Raw genomic sequence first — 22,511 nt, forward strand, 5'->3', positions numbered from 1 at the left:
ATGAGTTGATTTTTTTCAATTCAAGCTCACGGACCCCCTGAAATCTTAACTCCTTGTTAAGAACCCCTTAAGGTAAGTCTTAGCATTAGTCTCTAATAGGACTAGTAGGATAAAGTTGATCTTGAGCTCTCTGGTACCTTGTAGCACAAACATCTTTCAAAGGTCTGCTTGGGTGATATGTGAACTGATTAAAAAAAATGTTAAAGGTTAATAGTCTCTTATTGGTCCCCAAAGCCATGTGAGTCTGACCTCAGATTTTCATGTTGTCACTATGAAAAGCTTTTATTAAGTGGCTCCTGTCTGCAGATGGTGACATGCATTCAAATCTTCACTCCAGGGAACCCTGGGGAAATAAGTCATTCTTCAAAGCTTGATGTTCTGGAGAGCTACAAGTTTGTTCTATTATACATTAAAACTATCTTTTAAAATCATTTTAGTTTGAAATTAGTCTAAAATGGATTTCACCCCTTCTTCATTTTTAAAATCTAATTTATTGAGCTTAATTTGACCTTTTCTTGATGACTCAGATCCTTCTTCTCTCTCTGTGTGAGTCTGTCTGTATGTGTATGTATATGTAAAGGATACAAAGTTCCATGGGTTTTTCAGTAGTGTATTCCTAATTCTATTTTTCCCACAATCCCATTTTTAATGCATAATTTTTATGTTCTATATACAGAAATTTATATTTTAAAAACACCTGTATTTAAGTCTGTGGGTCACAATCAAAAAAGTTTGAAAGCTACTGCTTTCTCCTTCTTTGTGCTAATAATAATTTCTCCTTCTTTGTGCTAATAATAATTTCTTACATTTGCATACCTCTTGACTGTTTGCCAAGCTTCTATACATGTATTTTGTCTAAGATAAATAAACTAAGAGAGGATTTATCTTGTTTTTAAACTATATTAGGCAGGCATAATGGAACCAAAGAAAACATGGACTTTAGATTAGACAGTCCTTAGTTTTAGCTTTTCCATGTAATAGCTTTATGACCTTGTATACCTTAATTAACCTCTCTTAACTTAGAACCTCAGTTTCTTTGTTTGTTGTTAATTTAAATGGAAACAATAATGCCAGAATTGTTGGGTGAGTTAACTCAGATAACAAAGGTGAAAGTGCCTAGCGGTAACACCATGTACATCTCAGGCAAAATGTTGAGTTGGAAGGAAGGGGACATATAAGAGTACACATAGATTATTTCATTTATATAAAGTTCCAAACAGGCAAAACTAATATATCATGTTATAAGTCAGGCCAGTGGTTACTCTTGCGTGGAGTAGTGGCTGGAAGAGGGCACGAAGGGTACTTCTTGGGATGCTATTAATTATCTCTATCTTGGTTGGAAACTAGTTACACATTGCAAAAGTTAATTGAACTTTATAGTTATGATATTTGCACTTTTGGGTATGTATAGTATACTTTAATAAAAAGTTATTTTCAGAATGCCTGGGACAGAATCTAGCTCACAATGGTTCCACAAGTTAACAGTTTAAAAGTCCATTTTAACAAAATGGTCTTACCCTCTTTTCCTTTTAACCTTTCTTTTTATTTGTTCTGTAATGGTTCTCTAATTTTTTACCTAGGTGTGTTTAATAAATATATATTGATGGTAATCCTAATGGTGTAGTTGGAGTTTAGGTCAGTTAGACCATGTGAAATTGAATGTCTGACCATTGTGATCTAGGGGGAAATAAGGAATATGAATTTTGACTTGGTACTTGTATTAGTCAGCCAAAGGAGTGCTGATGCAAAATACCAGAAATCTGTTGGCTTTTATAAAGGGTATTCATTTGGGGTAGAAGCCCATAGTTACCAGGTCGTAAAGCATAAGTTGCTTCCCTCACCAAAGTCTGATGCCACATGTTTGTGCAGGATGGCTGCTGACGTCTGCCAAGCGTTTAGGCTTCCTGGGTTCCTCTCTTCCCAGGGCTCGTTTCTCTCCAGACTCAGCTCCTCTGCTCTTTCCACAAGGCCAGCTTTAGAGTATCAGACAAATGGCTCATCTGTCTTCGAGGGGCCTCTGCTGTGTCAACTGAGCCTTCTGCTTCTCTATGGTACGATTTTTGTGTGAGTCCCCGCCCACCAAGGGGGCAGGGCTCAATGTCCTACTGACATGGCCCAATCAAAACCTCAGTCATTATTTAATCAAGTAAAATTGAAACCTCTGAATCCAATTTAATGTAATATGCCCAGAGGAACGAACCAGTTTACAAACATAATCCAATATCTATTTTTGGAATTCATAAACAATGTCAAACTGCTACAGTACTGTGTACTCTGATCTTCGGGTGTTTCTCTTTTTAAATGGAGATTTTTCTGATTTATGTCATGTAATTTTGTCTAATATTAGATCTACCTCATTATCAACTTTTTCATGGTGGGATACTGATTTTATTTATTTATTTTTCAGTTTTAATACAAGCCAGTTATAGTGCAGCAGGCTTTGAAATGGTCCCTATCATACCCTATGGCACCTTACATTTTTTGCTTAGGTTCCTATCACTGAAAGAGAACCAAGCTTACTGTTTTTATCTTATTTTTTTTTCTTCAAGTATAGAAGTACTTGCAATCTTGGAAACTTAAGCAAGGTCCTGTTATAAACTTAAAATTATTGAAAAGTCAGTTTTTAAAATTGAGAAAGATATTTCTTCTTGAACACTGTGAAGCAGTGTTATTTGCTTATATCAAATAAGCATATGACAGTCTGCCTAAAGGAGGGTGAAATCCTGTAGAAGAGACGCTTCTGATTTGTGAGGTAGGCAGGAAATGAATTTGGCCACGTTTGTTTTTGCTCTTTTTGATATTGGTATTTGAGAGGTGTTTGATATAGAAACTAGGTAGGCGCTTTCAGCCACAGAGAGCTGTGGTGATGATTATATGAATGCATATAGAGCCAAGAGAGAGAAATGCCAGTGACATCATTAGTGATCAGTAACAGGATATAGAGTTAGGAGGACATGGAATACCTATTATATACCGGACACTTATTTATATTGTTTCATGTCATTCAACCCTGACAAACCCTTCGAGGTAGGCTCTATTATTTCTATTTTAAACATTCAGGCACTGAGGCGGAGAGATGTTTAGTAACTTGTCCAAGTTTATATAGCTCATGATAGAGTTGTTACACAAACCTAAAGCCCATCTATACCACATGCTATAGATAATAACATTATCCAAAGGGAAAAAAATGTGTTTATAAGAAGATAGTCAGCTTGGAAACATGCTAAATTAGTAAGTTATAGAGAAAATTGATAGCAGGTCATATCCAGGACTATCCAGGAAACGGAATGAATGTTATGACTTAAGGTCTTAATTTCTTGAAGGTCCCTTCGTACTTCTGTTATATTGGGGGCTGTCAAACCCTGATACAGTTAGATCAGGGGTTGGCAAACTACAACCCATTGGACAGATCTGGCCTCTTGCCTGTTTTTGAAATTAAAGTTTTATTGGAACATATCCATGCCCATTTGTTTCAATATTATTTTTGGCTGCTTTCATGCTGCAACAACAGATGAGGAGTGGCGATAGACACCATATGGTCTGCAAAGCTGAAAATATTTAGTATCTGGCTTACAGAAAAAGTTTGCAACCCCTGAGTTAGATAACTTGCCCTTGCTCTGGGCTTTGTGCTGCTCAAGAAATCTTCTGGTTCTCATTTGGATTTCTGTGTAGTTGTGCCTTTAGAGTTGAATAACTCTGGTCATGCATCAATGAATATTTTAGTTCATGTGGCAGTTATATTTCTCATAGTAATTAATAAGTTGGCATTCTAACTTATACATCAGTGTTTTATGACCTTCAAATCTGCCTTCAAGAGTATTTAATTTTAACATAACCTACAAAGCTGAGGAAGGATCTATCCAAATTGCTGCCCTTGGGTATCCCTATCTGGGTGAACAGCTTGCTGGTTTCCTCTGATAAAAAACTAATTTTACTGCATGTCTCCTTTGATCTACAGCAGTTCACATATCTTTTTTTTTTTTTTTTTTTTTTAATCTTTTGCTTTTAGATTTCTCCATTTTGCCAAGGAGGAACATTTTCTTATTTGGTATTGCTGATGGTATCATGCAAAAATCAGATCCTCAAAAAGGTCAGAACCTATATTTATACATCATAGAAATAGAGAGTTATCCTCTATTAGACTGTATATGAATGTATGTATCACTAAAGATGATTAGAGTGAATAAAAGAATCTTACCCTACTTACCCTATAATTTTAATAAATGCTGCATATCATTTCTATAGTTCTTTATAGTTTGCAAAGTACTCTTCACATAATTATCTAATATAGTCTTTTAGAGTAACTTCGTAAAGTAGGTACTGTTCCTATTTCTGTTTTATAGAAACAATGAAGGGTTAAGAGATTTATTCAAAATCTTGTAACTATTAACTTCAATATTTAGTCCCAGACCTTTTGCCTCTAAATCTTACCCTATTCAATATGTCTAATATATAATCTTTGGGATGATGCCAGAGTCCTCAATGTGTTATATATCATTGTCATAGTATGGCAAACAAGGCCTTTCACAAGTTGCCACCTACCTACTTTTCTAGCCTCCTCTCACCCAATTCTGATAATTCATCTTTGTAGCTTACCCCACCCCTTTCCATCTGTAATAAATGCCTGGCTTTTATCCAAACATACTGTCCATTTCCATGCCTTAGTACTTTTGTATTAATACTATATTTCGTTTGCTGGAATGACTATTCATCCTTCTTCTGAGGATCCTATCTCAATTCATCTCCTCTATGAAACTTCCCTCAACTCTCCCAAGGAAGTTAATCAGGCACTCCTGTTTTCCCAGAGCACTTTGCATAGCAAATCTCTATTATATAAAAAATAACATTTTGTTATGATTGTGTGTATGAATTGCTATCTCTCCTACTAATATGTGAGTTCTTTGTGACCTCAGGCTGGGACTTGTCTTTGTGTCCTTAACACCCATTGTAGTGCCTGGCACATTACTGTTAAACTTAGATATATTTTGTTTAATGAATAAAAATAACAGCTACTATTTTTTCCTTAAAGAATCTGCATACTAATATAAATGGGAGAGTGATCATATTCATAATACTTAGAGGCTTATATATATATGTAAATGAATGTAGTGCATACTTGAAGTAGAATAGTGGAATGATAAGAATCAGGTGGAGTTATTTAGGGAAGAGCTCCTCTAGGTCAGGGGTCTGCAAACAATAGTTTGCAGTCCAAATCCCATCTGCTGCCTATTTTTGTAAATAAAGTTTTATTGGAACACAGCCAATTTAATTTGTTTACATATTATCTGTGCTGTTTTTATGCTACAGTGGCAGAGTTGAGTTGTTGCAGCTGAGACTGTATGTTCCATAAAAACTGAAAATATTTACTATCTGACCCTTTTCAGAAAAAGTTTGTCAACCCTGCTGTAGGAGATGGGTTTTGACTAGAGATATGAGAAGTAGAGGACTATGCATTGGTAAAGCATGTGTGTTCATTGTAATGCAATAAAAACAGGTCATAGCTTGCTAGGTGAGAAAGTCCTACTCTAATATGATTTGTCCGAGAAGAAGATGTTGAGGAAATGAAATGTCAAGATTGTTTTTTGGATCAAGAAAGAGGAAACATAGAATTCTTGGAAAGAAATTTTCAAGTGAATGCTCTAGACCTATAGTGAAATAGTTTCCTAAGTAGGAGCATAAGATGGTGTTGATGAAGATCATGATAATAGCAACAGTACAAATTAACACTAATTGTCTACTGTTGTCAAGCACTGTTCTTAGTGCTTTATGTAATTTATTTAATCTTCTCAACAACTACATGAGGGAGTTGCTGTTACTGTCTTTATTTTGCACATGAGGAAGCTGAGGCACAAAGGCTTAAGTTACTTACTTGTCCAAGGTTATATAGCTAATAAATGATGGAACCAGATCTCAACCCAGGAAATCTGGCAGCAAAGTTGTCATGATAGAAGAAGGAAAAACTGGGGATATTTGGTAAAAGCATCCTTAAGCGTGGAGTGAGGTACTTAGTCTGAGTAATTAGTAAATGTGCTGTCCCATCATGGTAGAGAGAAAATGAACAGACCATAGAAAAGTAGTATTGAAAAGCAGTGAACAATTAGAAAAGTACACTATGGATTAGACAGAATGGGAAGAAAAAAGAGGCAGATATACAATAACTGACATGTTATAGTCGGTCATTGAGTTTACCCCTGATGAAACCAGGCAGCAATTCACTCTTGCACTCATGAAAGCTTTTAAAATACTAGAAGAGCTGGCATACCCAATTGAGGTAAACAGTAGCAGTGATTTTCAAGGAGGTAAGGGGCATTAAAATCCTTCACTCCCAAACATATACTCTTCTACACCCTAGGGTATTACACTTAGTAGAGGTGTCAAATCGTATAAACCTATTCCTCTCCTTCTGTTTTGTTCCCCTAGGAAGACTTGGCTCCCATCTAACTCCCTACCACTGCAGTGACAAAACATTTACCCCTTGGGACCCCTTTTAATGTATATATGTAGTATGTATGTATATAAATATGTATGTGTTGAAGTAACACAAACACATATGCAGTGTGAAAAATTTGCCATCCAGAGTATACCAAATAAAAAGTGAAAGATTCCCTGCCATCATCATCCTGCTCTGTGGAGATAACCTCCATTAATAAACTTTGGCTGTAGTGAAACTACTATTACTGAATGAAATGTGCTGGAATTCCCTCAGGGTTATTGAGGTAGAAAAATGATTGAGAATCACTTCTGAAGGGGATGTGGGATCTTTATCACTGCAGGTATTAGGAAAGACTTGGATGGATTGTTAGAAGATTCACACGTTGGCTAGAGTTGATAGGATTGGAGACAGAGGGAGGAGGTGTTAAACTGAATGACTTAGTATTCCTTTTAAACCTTTAGTTCTGTGTTTCTACTAAGCACAAAGAAAAGCAAAGATTTAATGTGTTGTTGACTTGACTGGTGGACCAAGTGGTGTAAGAGAAAATCCATTATATAAATATAAATCTGAATTTACAGAACAGTTTACTTTACAGTGAACATTGACTTATTTTTACTAAGATTTCTTTTAAACAGCTAACCATCATGGTATGCTCAAAATATACTTCATTTTAAAATAAAAAGTCTATTTACACTTAACTTTTCAGGACTATATTAACTGTATAAAATAAAGCAGGTACAGAATGCTTGTTATTTCAGAAAAAAAGTAGGAGTTGCCAAGTTCTATAGAAAGGAAGGAAATAATTGAGCTGGGCCCTGCTGCTACTGCCCAATATGATAGATTGTAAAGGAAACTTAAGGATTATGAATGAAGTTTAACCCCTTTAATTTACAAATGAGGAAAATAAAAACCAAAGATAACATAACTGGCTCAGAGTCACAACTGGAACCTGACTTTCTTTTTTTTTTAATTTCTCCCCCCCCCCCCTCCGCTCCGGTTGTCTGTTCTCTGTGTCTATTTGCTGTGTCTTCTTTGTCCACTTCTGTTGTTGTCAGCGGCACAGGAATCTGTGTTTCTTTTTGTTGCGTCATCTTGTTGTGTCAGTTCTCTATGCGTGCGGCACCATTCCTGAGCAGGCTGCACTTTCTTTCGCGCTGGGCGACTCTCCTTACAGGGCGCATTCCTTGCACGTGGGGCTCCCCTACGCGGGGGACACCCCTGCGTGGCAGGGCACTCCTTGTGCGCATCAGCACTGCGCATGGGCCAGCTCCATACAGATCAAGGAGGCCTGGGGTTTGAACCTCGGACCGCCCATGTGGTAGACAGACGCCCTAACCACTGGGCCAAGTCCACCGCCTGGAACTTGACTTACAAAGACTGGAGATAAGGTATGTAAAGTGCCTACCACAGTGCCATTAAGTGGTAGGTAAAAAAATAGAAGGGAAAGAAGAAGAACATAACGATGATAATGATGATGTAATTTAGTCTGCCCATGTCACACCTCTAAAAGCCTTCAGAAAGAAAAGTTGGTATTTTAGATATATATATATATATATTGTCCATGCTATAAAACCTAAAATTGCACAATATTGTAATGATGAAATCAGGAGGTATGCTCATAAAATTATAGAATCTCAGATTTTGAAGAGACTGTAAAGGTCACTTAGTTCAGCCTCCTTCTTCTTCCTAAGTGATTTATCACCATCAAGAGGTTATCTTACCTTTGCTTCTACATCCACAATGATGGCAAATTTTTACCTTCTAGAGAGCTCATCCCGCATTTGGTTATCTCTAACTGCCAGAAAATTCTTCCTGATAAGTAGCTGAAATCTTTCTACCTGTAGTTCCACCCACTAGTCTGGTCCTCTTCCTTGGGATCAAATAGAACAAGTAGAAAAAATCTCATTTCTCAACATGAGAACCTTCCAGATACTTACAAACAACTCTCATGTTTCCCCTGAGTTATCTCTTCTCCTGGCTAAGCCTTCCAGTTTCTTAAACCCTCAGTATCCTTGTTTTCTTTTAAATGATATTGTTTGCCTATCTCTCATTCAGAATATAAGACCTAAATTTGAACATAAAACTCTACTTCCAATGTGTTCTTATTGGCAGAGAACAGAGCATCCAGGACTGTCATCTCCTTCATTCCAGGCAACTGGAATAATAGTAATAATATAATAGCAGCAGCAGTAATGACAATGATGATGATAAAGACTTCTAACTCCCCTTGGGTTACTTATTTCATGACATGAGATCCATATACTATCTGCCAGGAAGCATAATGGGAAGCCATTTGTACCACTAAACTTCTTCCCTCCTCAGGAAGTATGAATCAGAAGCATTCTAAAAAAGTACCAGCTTCTCAAACATTATATGCACAGGTGAAGCCTACTAAGACTGCCTGAAAGAGAAGCAGAACCTCTCTTCACTTAACGTTAGCCATTCATTGCTATCAGCTTTGCTTGTTACAGAAAATAATAATGTTCTCTGGAGTTCTTCTTTCTGTGTGCATGTGCAGAGATATATAATTGCTACAGAGTGAGTGGGGGGAAGGACAACTGCCAAGGAAAGATCTGTTTCATCTTCTTTGTTTGCATCTGATTCATGCATAAGACAGGATTTATTGCTCCTTTTTATAAAGAGATTGTCTAGCTTATTTCCCCTCCCCATTTTTTTGTGGATCATCCCAAAGAACTTTTACCATCTCATCACACTTATCTCCAAATAAAGTAAAAAGTAAATGAAGGAGAGCTGGAGGCAGAGAATCAGCTGAGAGGCACTGTGAATACTTGCTAAGAAGAGAGAGTGGCTGATAAGTGGCACATCCCAGACCAGTCCTCTGTTTCCTGCCTCCCCTGTAGCTTGTCCTCCATGACCACAGAGGGGCAGAAGTTCTGCACCAGCTTTTCTTGTTTGATCTCTGTGCATATAGGATAGGATTATGGTTTATTAAAACCATAACTGGTATTTAACACTGAAAGAGTTGTCTTATCTTAATGGGTTTTGAGAAGAACATTTGATGCTTCTTTTTTTCTATTCCCTAGTTCCCATTTCTGGGAGAAACACCCTACCTTTCCTCCCTCATTTTCCCTCTCCTCCTCTCTCATTCTCTTATTTGTGTGTTGTGCAACCTGCATTATTGCTTTTGCATTTTCTGAGCTCTATAAATATCTAAAACATGTACCTATGAATTGATAGTTTGGAGTAAATGTGCCCTAAATTTAATCTAGTTTTGCCTCATTAAATCCCAGACTATGCCTAATCTTATTAATTCTGGATCAAACTCATGAGCATCAGTGCTTCACTTTTTACCATAATAAAATGGGTCAGATATACACAGTCACATGTGGTTATAACATGAAATAGCTAGACTATTTCATGTTAGAAATATTTGTAGAGTTTCTTTGTGAGTTTTGTTTTGGAGGGGGGGAGGGAGACAATGTAGTTAAGAGAATAGTTTGATAGTTTGGGTTCAGCTCCTGACTTTTCTACTGACTGTGACCTTTAAGAAAGTTACTTACCCTGGGTATCATTTCCTCCTTAGTAAATAAGATTCAACAAGATGAAGTCATTGAAATATTTTACACAATACTTCATGTAATCTGATACATAGTATATAATAAATGGTACCTATTATAATAATGATAATGGTAATTAGTATTACTATTGTTAATAAATAAGTAACAGTTTATAACTAACTTTTTTCAGGGCTTTTATTTTTTTATTTTTTAATATATTTTTTATTGAACTATATCATCATACATGAACATGCTTAAACAATAAGTATATAGTAAAGATTGTAAATTTACAAAATAAACATACATAACATCATACAGGGGTCTCATACATCACCCCTCTACCAACAGTTTGCATTGTTGTAAAACATTTGTTTCAAACTATGCAAGAGTATTGTCAAAATATTACTACTAACTTAAGTCCCTATCTTACATTGGTGTATTTTTCCCCCAACCCACCCTATTTTTAAAAAATATATTTTTATTACAGAAGTTATAAAGTTGCAAAACAATCATACACATGTGTAGAATTCCCATACAACACCCCTTCACCAACACACCACACCATGGTGGAACATTTGTTACAGATCATGAGATAATATCAGACTATTACCACCAACCATGGTCCATAGTGTACATTTGGCACACTTTTTCCATACACCTCCATTATCAATGCAGTACATCTTTGGCACTGATGCAAGAATGTTACAGTATTGCTGTTAACCACAGTCTATAGGTCACACCAATTGTAGTGTTCCCATGCTTCACCCCAATCCTACCACCCTGCAATAGTGATGTACATCTGCTGTAGCTAACAGGAGGACACTCTTGCATTTGTACCCTCAACCACAATTCTCATCCACCTCAGGGTTCACTGTGTTATTCAATCCCTAGATTATTCTTTAACTTTCTTCCAATTGACATATACTTCCCCAGACTACCCTTTTCAGCTGTATTCCCATTTATAAACCAGTTGCTACTCTTGATAATGTGTTACCATAAACTCTATTTCCATACTTTTACAATCAAGTTAGTTAAAATATCTACATACATTAAGCATTAGTAGATCTTCTCAGCCCTCCTCTTGTTGCCTAATAACTTATACTCTAGGTTTTAATGCCATGTGTTTGTTCTTTGTTTTTGTTTTTTTTTTTTATTTCTCTCCCCTTCCCCCCCTGGTTGTCTGTTCTCTGTGTCTATTTGCTGCATGTTCTTCTTTGTCTGCTTCTGTTGTTGTCAGTGGCAGGGGAATCTGTGTTTCTTTTTGTTGCGTCATCTTGTTGTGTCAGCTCTCTGTGTGCGGCACCATTCCTGGGCAGGCTGCACTTTCTTTCATGCTGGGTGGCTCTCCTTATGGGGTGCACTCCTTGTGCGTGGGGCTCCCCTACGTGGGGGACAGCCCTGCGTGGCAGGGCACTCCTTGCACACATCAGCACTGTGCATGGGCCAGCTCCACACAGGTCAAGGAGGCCCGGGGTTTGAACCGCGGATCTCCCATGTGGTAGACCGACACCCTAACCACTGGGCCAAGTCCGCTTCCCTATTCTTTGTATTTAGTTCATATTAATGGGACCATGCAGTATTTGATCTTTTGTGTCTGGCTTCTCTCACTTCGTATAATGTCTTCAGGATTCATCCATGTTATCATACGTGTCCCAATTTAATTTCTTCTTACTGCAGTATAGTATTCCATTGTATGTATATGCTACATTTTGCTTATCCATTCATTGGTTGATGGACACTTGGGTTGTTCCCATCTTTTGGCAATTGTGAATAATGCTGCTGTGAACATTGGTGTGCAAATGTCTGTTTGTGTCATAGTTTTTAGTTCTTCTGGATATATTCCTAGTAGAGGAATTGCTGGATCATATGGCAGTTCTATATTTAGCTTCCTGAGGAACTGCAAACTGTCTTCTACAGAGGCTGCACCATTTTACAATCCTACCAACAGTGAAGGAGTGTTCCTAAATGTTCCTATTTCTCCACATCCTCTCCAGCATTTATTGTTGTCTATTCTTTTAAAATAATGGCCATTCTATGTAGTGTTAGATGATATCTCATTGTTGTTTTGGTTTGCGTTCCCTAATTGCTAATGATACGAAGAATTTTTTTTGCTTTTTGGCCATTTGTATTTCCTCTTTGGAGAAATGTCTATTTAAATCTTTTGCCCATTTTTTAATTGGATTGCTTGCTCTTTTATTGTTGAGTTGTATGAACTCTTTATATAGAATGGAAATCCAATGCTTATTGGATATGTGGCTTCCAAATATTTTCTCCCATTGAGTGGGCTGCCTTTTCACCTTCTTGATGAAGTCCTTTGAATTAAAGAAGTATTTAAGTCTGAAGAGGTCCCATTTAGCCATGTTTTCTTTCCTTGCTTGTGCTTTCAGTGTAAGGTTTAAGAATCCACCACCTACCACTAGGTCTTGAAGATGTTTCCCTACGTTTTCTTCTATGAGCTTTATGGTACTTGTTTTTATATTTAGGTCTTTGATCCACTTTGAGTTAATTTTTATATAAGGTGTGAGATAGGGGTCTTCTTTCTTTTGGCTGTGGATATCCAGTTCTCCCAGCACCATTTGCTGAATAGACTGTTCTGTCCCAGCTGGGTAGGTTTGATAGGCTTGTCAAGAATCACTTGGCCATAGATGAGAGGGTCTGTTTCTGAACCATCAATTTGGTTCCATTGGTCTTTGTATCTATCTTTATGCCAATACCATACTGTTTTTGCCACTGTAGCTAGATAATATAATTTAAAATCTGGAAATAAGTGTCTTCCAACTACACTTTTCCTTCTTAAGGTGTTTCTGGCTATTTGGGGCCTCTTACCCTTCCAGATAGATTTGATAATTGCATTTTCCATTTGTTTAAAAAATGCTGGTGGAATTTTTATTGGGATTACTTTGAATCTGTATATCAATTTGGGTACAGTTTACATCTCAATGAAATTTAGTCTTCCAATCCATGAGCATGGAATGTTCTTCCAATTATTTGTAGCAATGCATTGTAGTTTTCTGAATATAAGTGCCTTATATCCTTGGTTAAGTTTATTCGTAAATATTTGACTCTTTTACCTGCTATTGTAAGTGGAATTTTTTTTCCTGACTTCCTCCTCAGATTGCACATTACTAGTATATAGAAACACTACTGATTTTTGTGTATTAATCTTGTATCCTGACACTCCACTGAAATTGCTTATTAGCTCTCAAAGCTTTGTTGTAGATTTTTCAGGACTTTCTAGGCATAGGATCATATCTTCTGCAAATAGTGAAAGTTTTTCTTCTTCCTTTCTGATTTGGATGCCTTTTCTTTTTCTTGCTTGATTGCTCTAGCTAGAACCTCTAGGACTATACTGAACAATAGTGGTAACAATGGGCATCCTTGTCTTGTGTCCCTGATCACAACAAGAAAGCTTTCAGTCTTTTACCATTGAGTACAGTGTTAGCTGTGGGTTTTTCAAAATGGACTTTATCATGTTGAGAAAGTTTCCTTCAATTCCTATCTTTTGTAGTATTTTTATCAAGAAAGAATCCTGCATTTTGTCTAATGCCTTTTCTGCCTCAATCAATAAGATCATGTGATTTTTCTTCTTTGATTTATTAACGTGGTCTATTACGCTGATTGATTTTCTTGTGTAGAACCACCCTTGCATGCCTGGTATAAAACCCCCTTGATCATGATTCTTTTTTTTAATATATTTTTTATTTTTTATTTATTTCTCTCCCTTCCTCCCTTCCCCCCTACACCCCCCCCCCACCCCCTGTTGTCTGCTCTCTGTGTTCATTCACTGTGTGTTCTTCTGTGTCTGCTTGTATTCTTGTCAGCAGTACTGGGAATCTGTGTCTCTTTTTATTACGTCATCTTGCTGCATCAGTTCTCCATGTGTGCAGCACCACTCCTGGGCAGGCTGCATTTTTCTTTGCACGGGGCAGCTCTCCTTGCATGACACACTCCTTGCTCATGGGGTTCCCCTATGCAGGGGATACCACTGCATGACATGGCACTCCTTGCCCGTATCAGTACTGCGCATGGGCCAGCTCACCACATGGTCAGGAGGCCTTGGGTTTGAACCCTGGACCTCCCATATGAGAGATGGACACTCTATCTGTTGAGCCAAATCTGCTTCCCAGTGAGTAATTCTTTTAATGTGGTGTTGGATTTGATTAGCAAGTATTTTATTGAGGATTTTTACATCTGTATTCATTAGTGAAATGGGTCTATAATTTTCTTTTTTCATAATATCTTTATCTGGCTTTGGTATTAGGGTGATATTGGCTCATAGAATGAGTTTGGTAGCATTCCTTGTTCAATTATTTGGAAAAAGTTTGAGTAAGATTGGTATTAAATATTCTTTTAATGCTTGGTAGAACTCACCTGTGAAACCATCTGGTCCTGTTCTTTTCATTTTGGAGAGCTGTTTGATGACTGTTTCAATCTCTTTACATGTGATTGGTTTGTTGAGGTCTTCTATTTCTTCTAGAATCAGTGTAGTTTGTTTGTAGGTTCCTAGAAATTTTTCCATTTCACCTACATTGTCTAGTTTTTTGTCATAAAGTTGTTCATAGTATCCTCTTATGATTTCTCTTATTTCTGTGGGGTCAGTAGTAATATTACTGTTTTCATTTTCTATTTCATTTATTTGCATATTCTCTCTTTTTTTCTTAGTCTAGTGAAGGGTTTGTCGATTTTGTTAATCTTCTTGAAGTACCAACCTTTAGTGTTGTTAATTCTCTCTAATTTTTTGTTCTCAATTTTACTTATTTCTTCTCTGATCTTTGTTATTTCATTTCTTCTACTTGCTTTGGGATTAGTTTGCTGTTCTTTTTCTAGTTCTTCCAGCTGTGTAGTTAGGTCACTGATTTTAGCTCTTCTTTTTTAACATAAGCATTAAGGGCTATAAATTTTCCTCTCAACAGTGCCTTTGCTGCTTCCCATAGGTTCTGATATATTGTATTCTTATTGTCATTCATCTTTAGATATTTATTGAAATCTCTTGAAGTTTCTTCTTTAACTCACGGATTATTTGTGTGTTGTTTAATCTCCATATATATGTGAATTTCCCCCTTTCCTGCCATTTGTTGATTTCCAACTTTATTCCATTATGATCAGAGGGAGTGCTTTGTATAATTTCCATTTTGTTGAATTTATTGAGATCTGCTTTGTGACCCAATATATGTTGTATCCTAGAGAAAGATCCATGAGCACTTGAAAAGAATATGTATCCTGCTTTTTGGGGGTTCAGTGTTCTGTATATGCCTATTAGGTTTAGTCCATTTATCATATTATTCAAGCTCTCTGTTTCTTTATTGATCCTCATCCCCAATATTCTATCCAATTCTGAGAGTGGTGTATTGAGGTTTCCGGCTATTATTTTAGAGATGTCTATTTCTCACTTCAGTTTTGCCAGTGTTTGCCTCATATATCTTGGGGCATCCTGGTTAGGTGCATATACATTTATAATTGTTATTTCTGGTGTATCATCCTTTTTATCAATATGTAATGTCCTTCCTTGTCTCTAATAACAGTTTTGCTTTTAAAGTCATCTATCATCTAATATAAGTATAGCTACCCCAGCTTTTTTTGGGTTACTGCATGCGTGGAATATCTTTTTCTAACCTTTCACTTTCAGTCTATTGGTATCCTTGGGTCTATTCAGATTTATTCAGATGGGAGTACGTTGTGTTTCTTGGACACAGATATCTATGTCTTTCAATAGGATTGGGAAATTTCTACTATTATTTTTTCAAATACTTCTTCCCTTTTTCCCTTCTCTTCTCCTTCTGGGACACCCATGACATGTATATTTGGATGTCTTCCTGTCATTTAGTTACCTGAGACCCTGTTCAATTTTTTCCATTCTTTTGTATGTTCGCTTTTGGAGGCCATCTCTTCGAACTCACTGATCCTTTCTTCTGCTTCCTCAAATCTTCTGTTTTATGCCTCCAGTGCATTTTAAATTTTATTTATTGCATCTTTAATTCCCATAATATCTGCTATTTTTCTATGCTTTCAAATTCTTCTTTGTGCTCCCCCAGTGTCTTAATATCCTTAATCTCTTTAGCCATCTCATTGAATTTATTAAGGAGATTTGTTTGAACATCTATGATTAGTTCTCAACTCCTTTATGTCATCTGGAGGCTTATCTTGTTCCTTTAACTGGGCCATATCTTCCTGTTTCTTGGTATGGATTGTAATTTTTTGTTGGTGTTTTTGCCTCTGGCTTACTAGAGTATTTATTATGGGTACAGTTTCTCTCTTTAGTTTAGGGCTTTCTTGTCTTTTCTCCCTTGCTCATTATGTAGTAGGAGTTGAGGATGTAATGGCGCTGTAAGATATGGAGGCTGAAGCTACCCACATTGCCTCAGGAATTGATGAAGCTTCTCCCACCTTTCTCCTCTGTCAGGGGTAGGGACAGAGCTGCAACCTTGTATAATAATCCAAGTGGGACAGGACAAGACTATTTGTAGTTGCCTGGAGAGACTGATGAAGCTTCATGCCCCTTCTTCCCCTTCCTTGGGCACGGATGAAGCTATGGTTATAGACAGCAATCTATGCTGTGTGAGTCCAAAGTGACCGCAGTTGCCCAGGAAAACTGGTGTAGCACCAGACCCCCTCCCTGCCAGGGGTGGGAATGAACCCTCTGGAGTGTCCAATGAGCTAATCCACGTGGGCTGAATATGCCTGCAGTTGCCTTAAGAGTGAGATAGTATTGTCCCTTCTTAGGGGGAACAGAACCCCCAGTGCCCAAAATTTCAGTCCCTGTAGGCTGAAAGTACCCACTGTTGCCTGGAGAGGCTGAGGGAGCACCAGCCTCCTTCCATCCTATTGAGTGGTGGGGGTGGTTCTACAGGTGCTCAATAGTCCAGTCCCTTTAGTCCAGGAATACCTGCTGTTGCTAGGAGAGGCTGAGGAAACACCAGCCCCCTCCAATCCTATTAGAGCATGGGGTTGGATCCATAGCACCCAACAGTTAAGTCCCTGTAGGGCGAAAGTAGCCATTGTTGTCCAAAGAGGCTGTGGAGACACCAGACCCCTCCTGTCCTATTGCTGGTGGGGGTGGTGGATCCATAGGTATCCAACAGTCCAATCCATGTAGGCTGAAAGTGTCTGCCCTTGACCAGAAAGGCTGTGGAAACATCAGACCCCTCCTTTCCTATTTGGGGGTGAGGGTGGATCCACAAGTACCCACTAGTCCAGGTTGTATGGGTCAAAAGCACCTGCGGTTATCCAGAGAGGCTGGGCAAACACAGTCCGTCTCTTGTCCTCTTGGGGATGGGGGTGGAGCCACAGGTGTCCAAGGTTGGGGTTTGTGCAGGTCAAAAGCTGCTGAAGTTGCCCTGTGAGGCTAAGGGAACACCTACCCTATGGGGGCGCAGAGGTGGAGATGGACTCGAAGGCACTCAACAAACTAGTTCTTGTGGACTGAAAACTCCTGCTTTTGCCCAGAGAGGCCAAGGATATCCAGCACCTCTCCAGTCCTATTGGGGTACAGGCATGCAGGCCCAGGTGACCAACTACTCAGAGCACCTGCAGTTGCCTGGAGAGTCTGGTGCAGGTCCTGCCAACTTCCTCTCTCCTGGAGGTGGAACTGGAGCCTAGGCTAGGGCTGCAGTCTGATCTGGGTGGAAAGAAGCCAGTCCCTAACTTCACTGGATTTTCAGTCAGCCAGGCTTCCCCTCATGCCAAAGGTGGAATCAAAATTGCAGCTACTGGACTCTTTCCAACTTGGGCAGACTCAAATCCTACTTGTTCCTAGGATTATTCTTTAGCCCACTATCAGTAGCTGAGGTTGGTGGACAACTCTCTCTTCCTCCACCACTTATGGGAAATGGAGCTTCTAACTCCAGCCACGGAATAGCCCCTGAGGTGGTTTGTACCGCTAGAATAGGATGGGCACTGGTGTCTGCAGAGTGGCTTGCAGTTTCTCAGAGAGGTGATGCAGGTCTCCCCAGCTTCCTCCTTGCAGGAGGTGGGACTGGGGTTTAGGCTAGACCTCCAGTTCGATCTGTGTGGAAAGAAGCTGGTCCCTACCAGCACTGTGATTTTCAATTAGCACCACTCCCCTCGTGCCAGGGGTGGAGTCAAAATGGCTGTTCCTAGGATTATATTTTAGTCCACTGAATTTACTAATCAGTAGCTGAAGTCGGTGCCACACTGTGTCTTCCTCACCCAGTTTTTGGGAAATGGAGCTTCTAACCCCAGCCACAGAATAGCTCCCGAGGCAGCGTGCACCACAAGGACCAACCTCTGTGGCATGGAGGACTCTATTCATGAGTCCTCTCTGCATATGGGCAGTCTTCTCTTTCCATACTTTCAAAGATGTTGCAGGATACTCTTCTGGTCTCCTGGGGCCCCCAAACAGGTGCTTTAGATAGCTCTGGGTGATTATTAACTGTTCTGGAGCACGAGCTGACCCCAGGAGCTCCTTACTCTGCTGTCTTGGTTTCCCCATTAAAGTTCTTAAAATATCATAATATGTAAGAATTCTTCTTACTTCTCCTTGCTTCATTGGGTAGCCTTTTGTGATTGTTTCATCATATTTTTGAAAGAATGCTTACATGGCCTCATAAATTTTTCCACTGTATATTATCTTTCTCTAAAGTGTTTCCAGAAATATCACAGTCTTTACATTCATTTTAAAGATTCAGGCGGCGGACTTGACCTACTGGTTAGGGCGTCCGTCTACCACATGGGAGGCCCATGGTTCAAACCCCGGGCCTCCCTGACCCATGTGGAGCTGGCCCACGTGCAGTGCTGATGCATGCAAGGAGTGCCCTGCCACGCAGGGGTGTCCCCCACGTAAGGGAGCTCCACACACAAGGAGTGCGCCCCATAAGGAGAGCCACCCAGCTGACAACAACAGGAGCAGACAAAGACGATGCAGCAAATAGGCACAGAGAACAGACAACCAGGGTGGGGGTGAGGGGAGAGAAATAAATAAATAAATCTTTAAAAAAAAATAAAGATTCAGGTTACTCTTCTTACTCCAGCCCCTTAGTGCCATTATTATCTTTTGGGATAAAGATAGGCACTTTCATTTCCTTATATTTAGGGAAGCTTGCATTATCATAATTTTTAAAAAAGATTTGCTTATTGTTTATTTCTCTCCCCCCTCCTTTGTTGTTTGCACTTGCTGTCTGCTCTCTGTTTGTTGTGTGCTTGTCTTCTTTTTTTTTTTAGGAAGACCAGGAACTAAACTGGGGACCTAACATGGAACTGAGCCACCCAATGACTTGAACCACCTCCACTCCCCCTTGCTGTGTCTCTCATTGTGTTTCCTTATTGTGTCTCTTCATTGCATTATCTCGTTGCTCAGGTCACCGCACTAGCCCTTCACATCAGCTCACTGTTTTGCTCGTCTTCTTTAGGAAGCACTAGTAACCGAACCCGGGACCCTCCCATGTGGTAGGCAGGCGCAAACTGCTTAAGCCACGTCCGCTTCCCACGTTACCATAATTTTTAAAGGTCCCAGTCAACATTAAGAGTTAGCCAAAGTAGAAGTAATTCTAGCAGGTATTCCATAGGGTACTCGAATTGTGAATAGTAGATTCCTCAGGGGCTAACTAGTAACAAGCACTTGTAATGTCCTTTTTCAAAAAGAACATTGTATTGTTTAGGATCTGAGTTTCCCCTGAGAAACCCAGTAAATAGCATGTTTTTCCTTCACAATTCTATTATCTATATTACTCACTTTTTTACCTTTTTTTTTTGTAATATTATGTATTTTAAAGACATTTTTCATTTGTGATTCACAACCATGCTGAACCAAGTGCATTTGGATTATCATTACCATTTTACTGATAAGAAAGCTGAGGTTCAGTGCATAAGCTTCTCTCAAAGAATTGCTACAGCTTCATTTGTCCTGTCACCATGTTAGTGGGTTTTTAGTTATCTTTTGATTTTCTGGCCTCACCTGGTTAGTTAAAAATTACAGTTATACTAAGTGTTTGCATGAGACCAAATATAACAAATATCTCTATTCTGTATTTCTGGGAGTATAGAGGATAAGATAAAATTAAATAAGCATATGATACTTGCTGTAAAGTACCTTCTAACCCTGAGATTTTCTAATAGCAAAGATCAAAAAAAAAAAAGGTATGTAAATGTCCTACTTTCCTTATAATGCAGCACAATTTATTAATAGGAAAGTTCTCAGGGTAATGTGTCTCCTCTTTCCTCCCATTTTACAGATGGAGAAATTAACATACAGAGCTGACTTCCTCAAAGTCAGAGCAAGGTATTGGTGGATCCAGGGATAAATGTTAAACTTCTTAACTCATTGACCAGTTTTCAGTCCATTGACTATGCAGCCTAGTGGTAAGTATCTTTTTACCCTCTCCTGGAGGTAAGAGGGATTAGGAGAACTAGCAAGGACTGAATTTAAGGAATTATTCATTACTAATTAAAACACTAATTACCCTTTTCTTTATGATTTTGTCATTAACATGAATTTTCCAGTTTGGAAGTTCTGTGTTTTAAATATTTCAAAATATTTCTATAGCTCTTCATTTACATTAGAAATTATTATTAAGAAAAGAAAGAGGGAAGCAGATTTGGCCCAACGGATAGGGCATCTGCCTACCACATGGGAGGTCCAAGGTTCAAACCCACGGCCTCCTGACCTGTGTGATGAGCTGGCTCACGCACAGTGCTGATGCGAGCAAGGAATGCCATGCCATGCAGGGGTGTCCCTCGCTTAGGGGAGCCCCATGTGCAAGGAGTGTGCCCCATAAGGAAAGCCGCCCCATGCGAAAAAAGTGCAGCCTGCCCAGGAGTGGCGCCGCACACACGGAGAGCTGACAAAGCAAGATGATGCAACAACAACAACAACAATAAAACACGACACAGATTCCGGGTGCCACTGACAAGAATACAAGCAGACACAGAAGAACACACACAGCTGATGGACACAGAAAGCAGACAACTCGGGGGGGGTGGGGGCGTGGTGGGGAAAGGGAGAGAAATAAATAAATCTAAAAAAAAAAAAAGGTCAAGAAAAGAAAGGAAAATACCCCTTCGCTTAATGAATTTGTTCTCTGTGTTAGGCACCATGCTAGATTGTTATGTTATGTTATATTATGTATCATATCATGTTGTCATCATTGTATTTCTTAACTGTCATTAGCACTTAAAACCACTTATGGAAGGTATGCATTCTTGTCAATTTTTAGAGTAACATTGTAAACAGTATTAGTTGAATAGTATTAGTATAGTATTAATTTTTGATAGTATTAGTTGAATTTATTAGAAAAATATCTTAGAAATTTCAGGGTTTAGATTTTAAATCAAGTTGAACTTTGTAGAAACTAAGACCCTTATCCAAAATCTTTGGAGATAAGATCTCTTTATGTTCAAGCAGAGTTTTCTTGTTTACTCTTTTTATCCCTTGATTGAGAAATACTGCAGTGGGATGATTTGTCTTGCATGAGATTATTAGGCTTGCTTTTTCACTTTACACTAAAATCATGATATTTTTTCCAAAACCCATTCCTCTGACTCTAAACCTTAAATACTTAGGGTTCTTTTCATTACTAAGGAGGTTGAACAACCAAGCCATGTGAAAAGCAAGGGTATAATGGGCCTCCAGAACTGAGCTTGCATAGGCCATTAATATATTCTCTCCTTCATCCCTCAGCTCTGCGTCTCTCTGCCCATTGATTTCTTCTTGCTTATTGTAGATCTGCTTTCTCCATTATAGTGAAAAAGTATGGCACTTGCATTGTCCAATTTTTATTTCTCTTACCATCCCCCCATATGCTTGTGCTCCAGCCACACTGAACGGTGGTCATCTAACATAGCACTGTCCAATAGAATACACACATATGTAACTTAAGATTTTTCAGCAGCTGCTTTTTAAAAGTACAAAGGGAAATAATTCTAATGTTTACGTAATGTAATAAAACTAAAATATTGTTTCAACTTGTAACCAGTATAAAAATGTATTCTACATTCTTTTTATCATTCTAAGTATTTGAAGTGTGGTGTATGTTTTACACCACATTTAAATTCAGACACTAAATTATCATCAGAAATACTTGATCTGTATTTAGTTGTCAAAAAATTTACAGTTAAAAGACAAGATTCTCATACCCAGTTTTGTTACAGACATTTAAAAGTTTTCGCAATAGCTAAGTGGAGTGTCAGTTTTTAAATTTAAATTAATAAAAAATAAATTAAAATAGTCACTTCCTCAGTCACAGTAGCCACATTTCAACTGCTCAGTGGATGCATGTGTTTAGTGGCTACCATATTGTACAGAGCAAATCGTATCTTGGCGGTTTATGACATCATTTATTTATATTACTACTTCTCCATGGTATACTTTTCTTATTAACCCATCACCAATCCCCAATACTCAATTCAAATGCCTTTTTTCCATAAAGTCCTCTAAACTTCTTTTCCCATTCTCTTTAGAGGTAAAACTGACTTCTCTCCTTGACTTCACCTTCTGAACCTCTATACATTCTTTTAACACAGAGCCAGTAATACTTTATCACACTTATTTATGTAACTTTCTCTCTCTTCTAGGCTGAAGGGAGAATATTTTTTGAATCTCCATTATC

General features: G+C 38.4%; 1 protein-coding gene across 7 annotated transcripts in view; it reads left to right on the plus strand.

The window, feature by feature from the left end:
* SCMH1 (Scm polycomb group protein homolog 1) overlaps positions 1–22,511 on the plus strand; it is a 198,985-nt gene that overhangs the window by 29,353 nt on the left and 147,121 nt on the right. For 3 of the 7 annotated variants that reach the window (XM_058303796.2, XM_071217521.1, XM_071217516.1), the window contains exons 2-3: positions 4,010–4,090; positions 20,139–20,265. The exons of 2 other annotated variants lie outside the window; for them this stretch is intronic. In XM_058303796.2, coding sequence (XP_058159779.1) covers positions 20,253–20,265 — 13 coding nt within the window. In that variant the 5' untranslated portion in view covers positions 4,010–4,090; positions 20,139–20,252. The remainder of the gene's footprint in view (positions 1–4,009; positions 4,091–20,138; positions 20,266–22,511) is intronic. 2 more of the 7 variants (XM_058303797.1, XM_071217517.1) reach the window with 1 other exon arrangement.

Source organism: Dasypus novemcinctus, chromosome 9, assembly GCF_030445035.2.
Source record: "Dasypus novemcinctus isolate mDasNov1 chromosome 9, mDasNov1.1.hap2, whole genome shotgun sequence".
Classification (NCBI taxonomy): domain Eukaryota; kingdom Metazoa; phylum Chordata; class Mammalia; order Cingulata; family Dasypodidae; genus Dasypus; species Dasypus novemcinctus.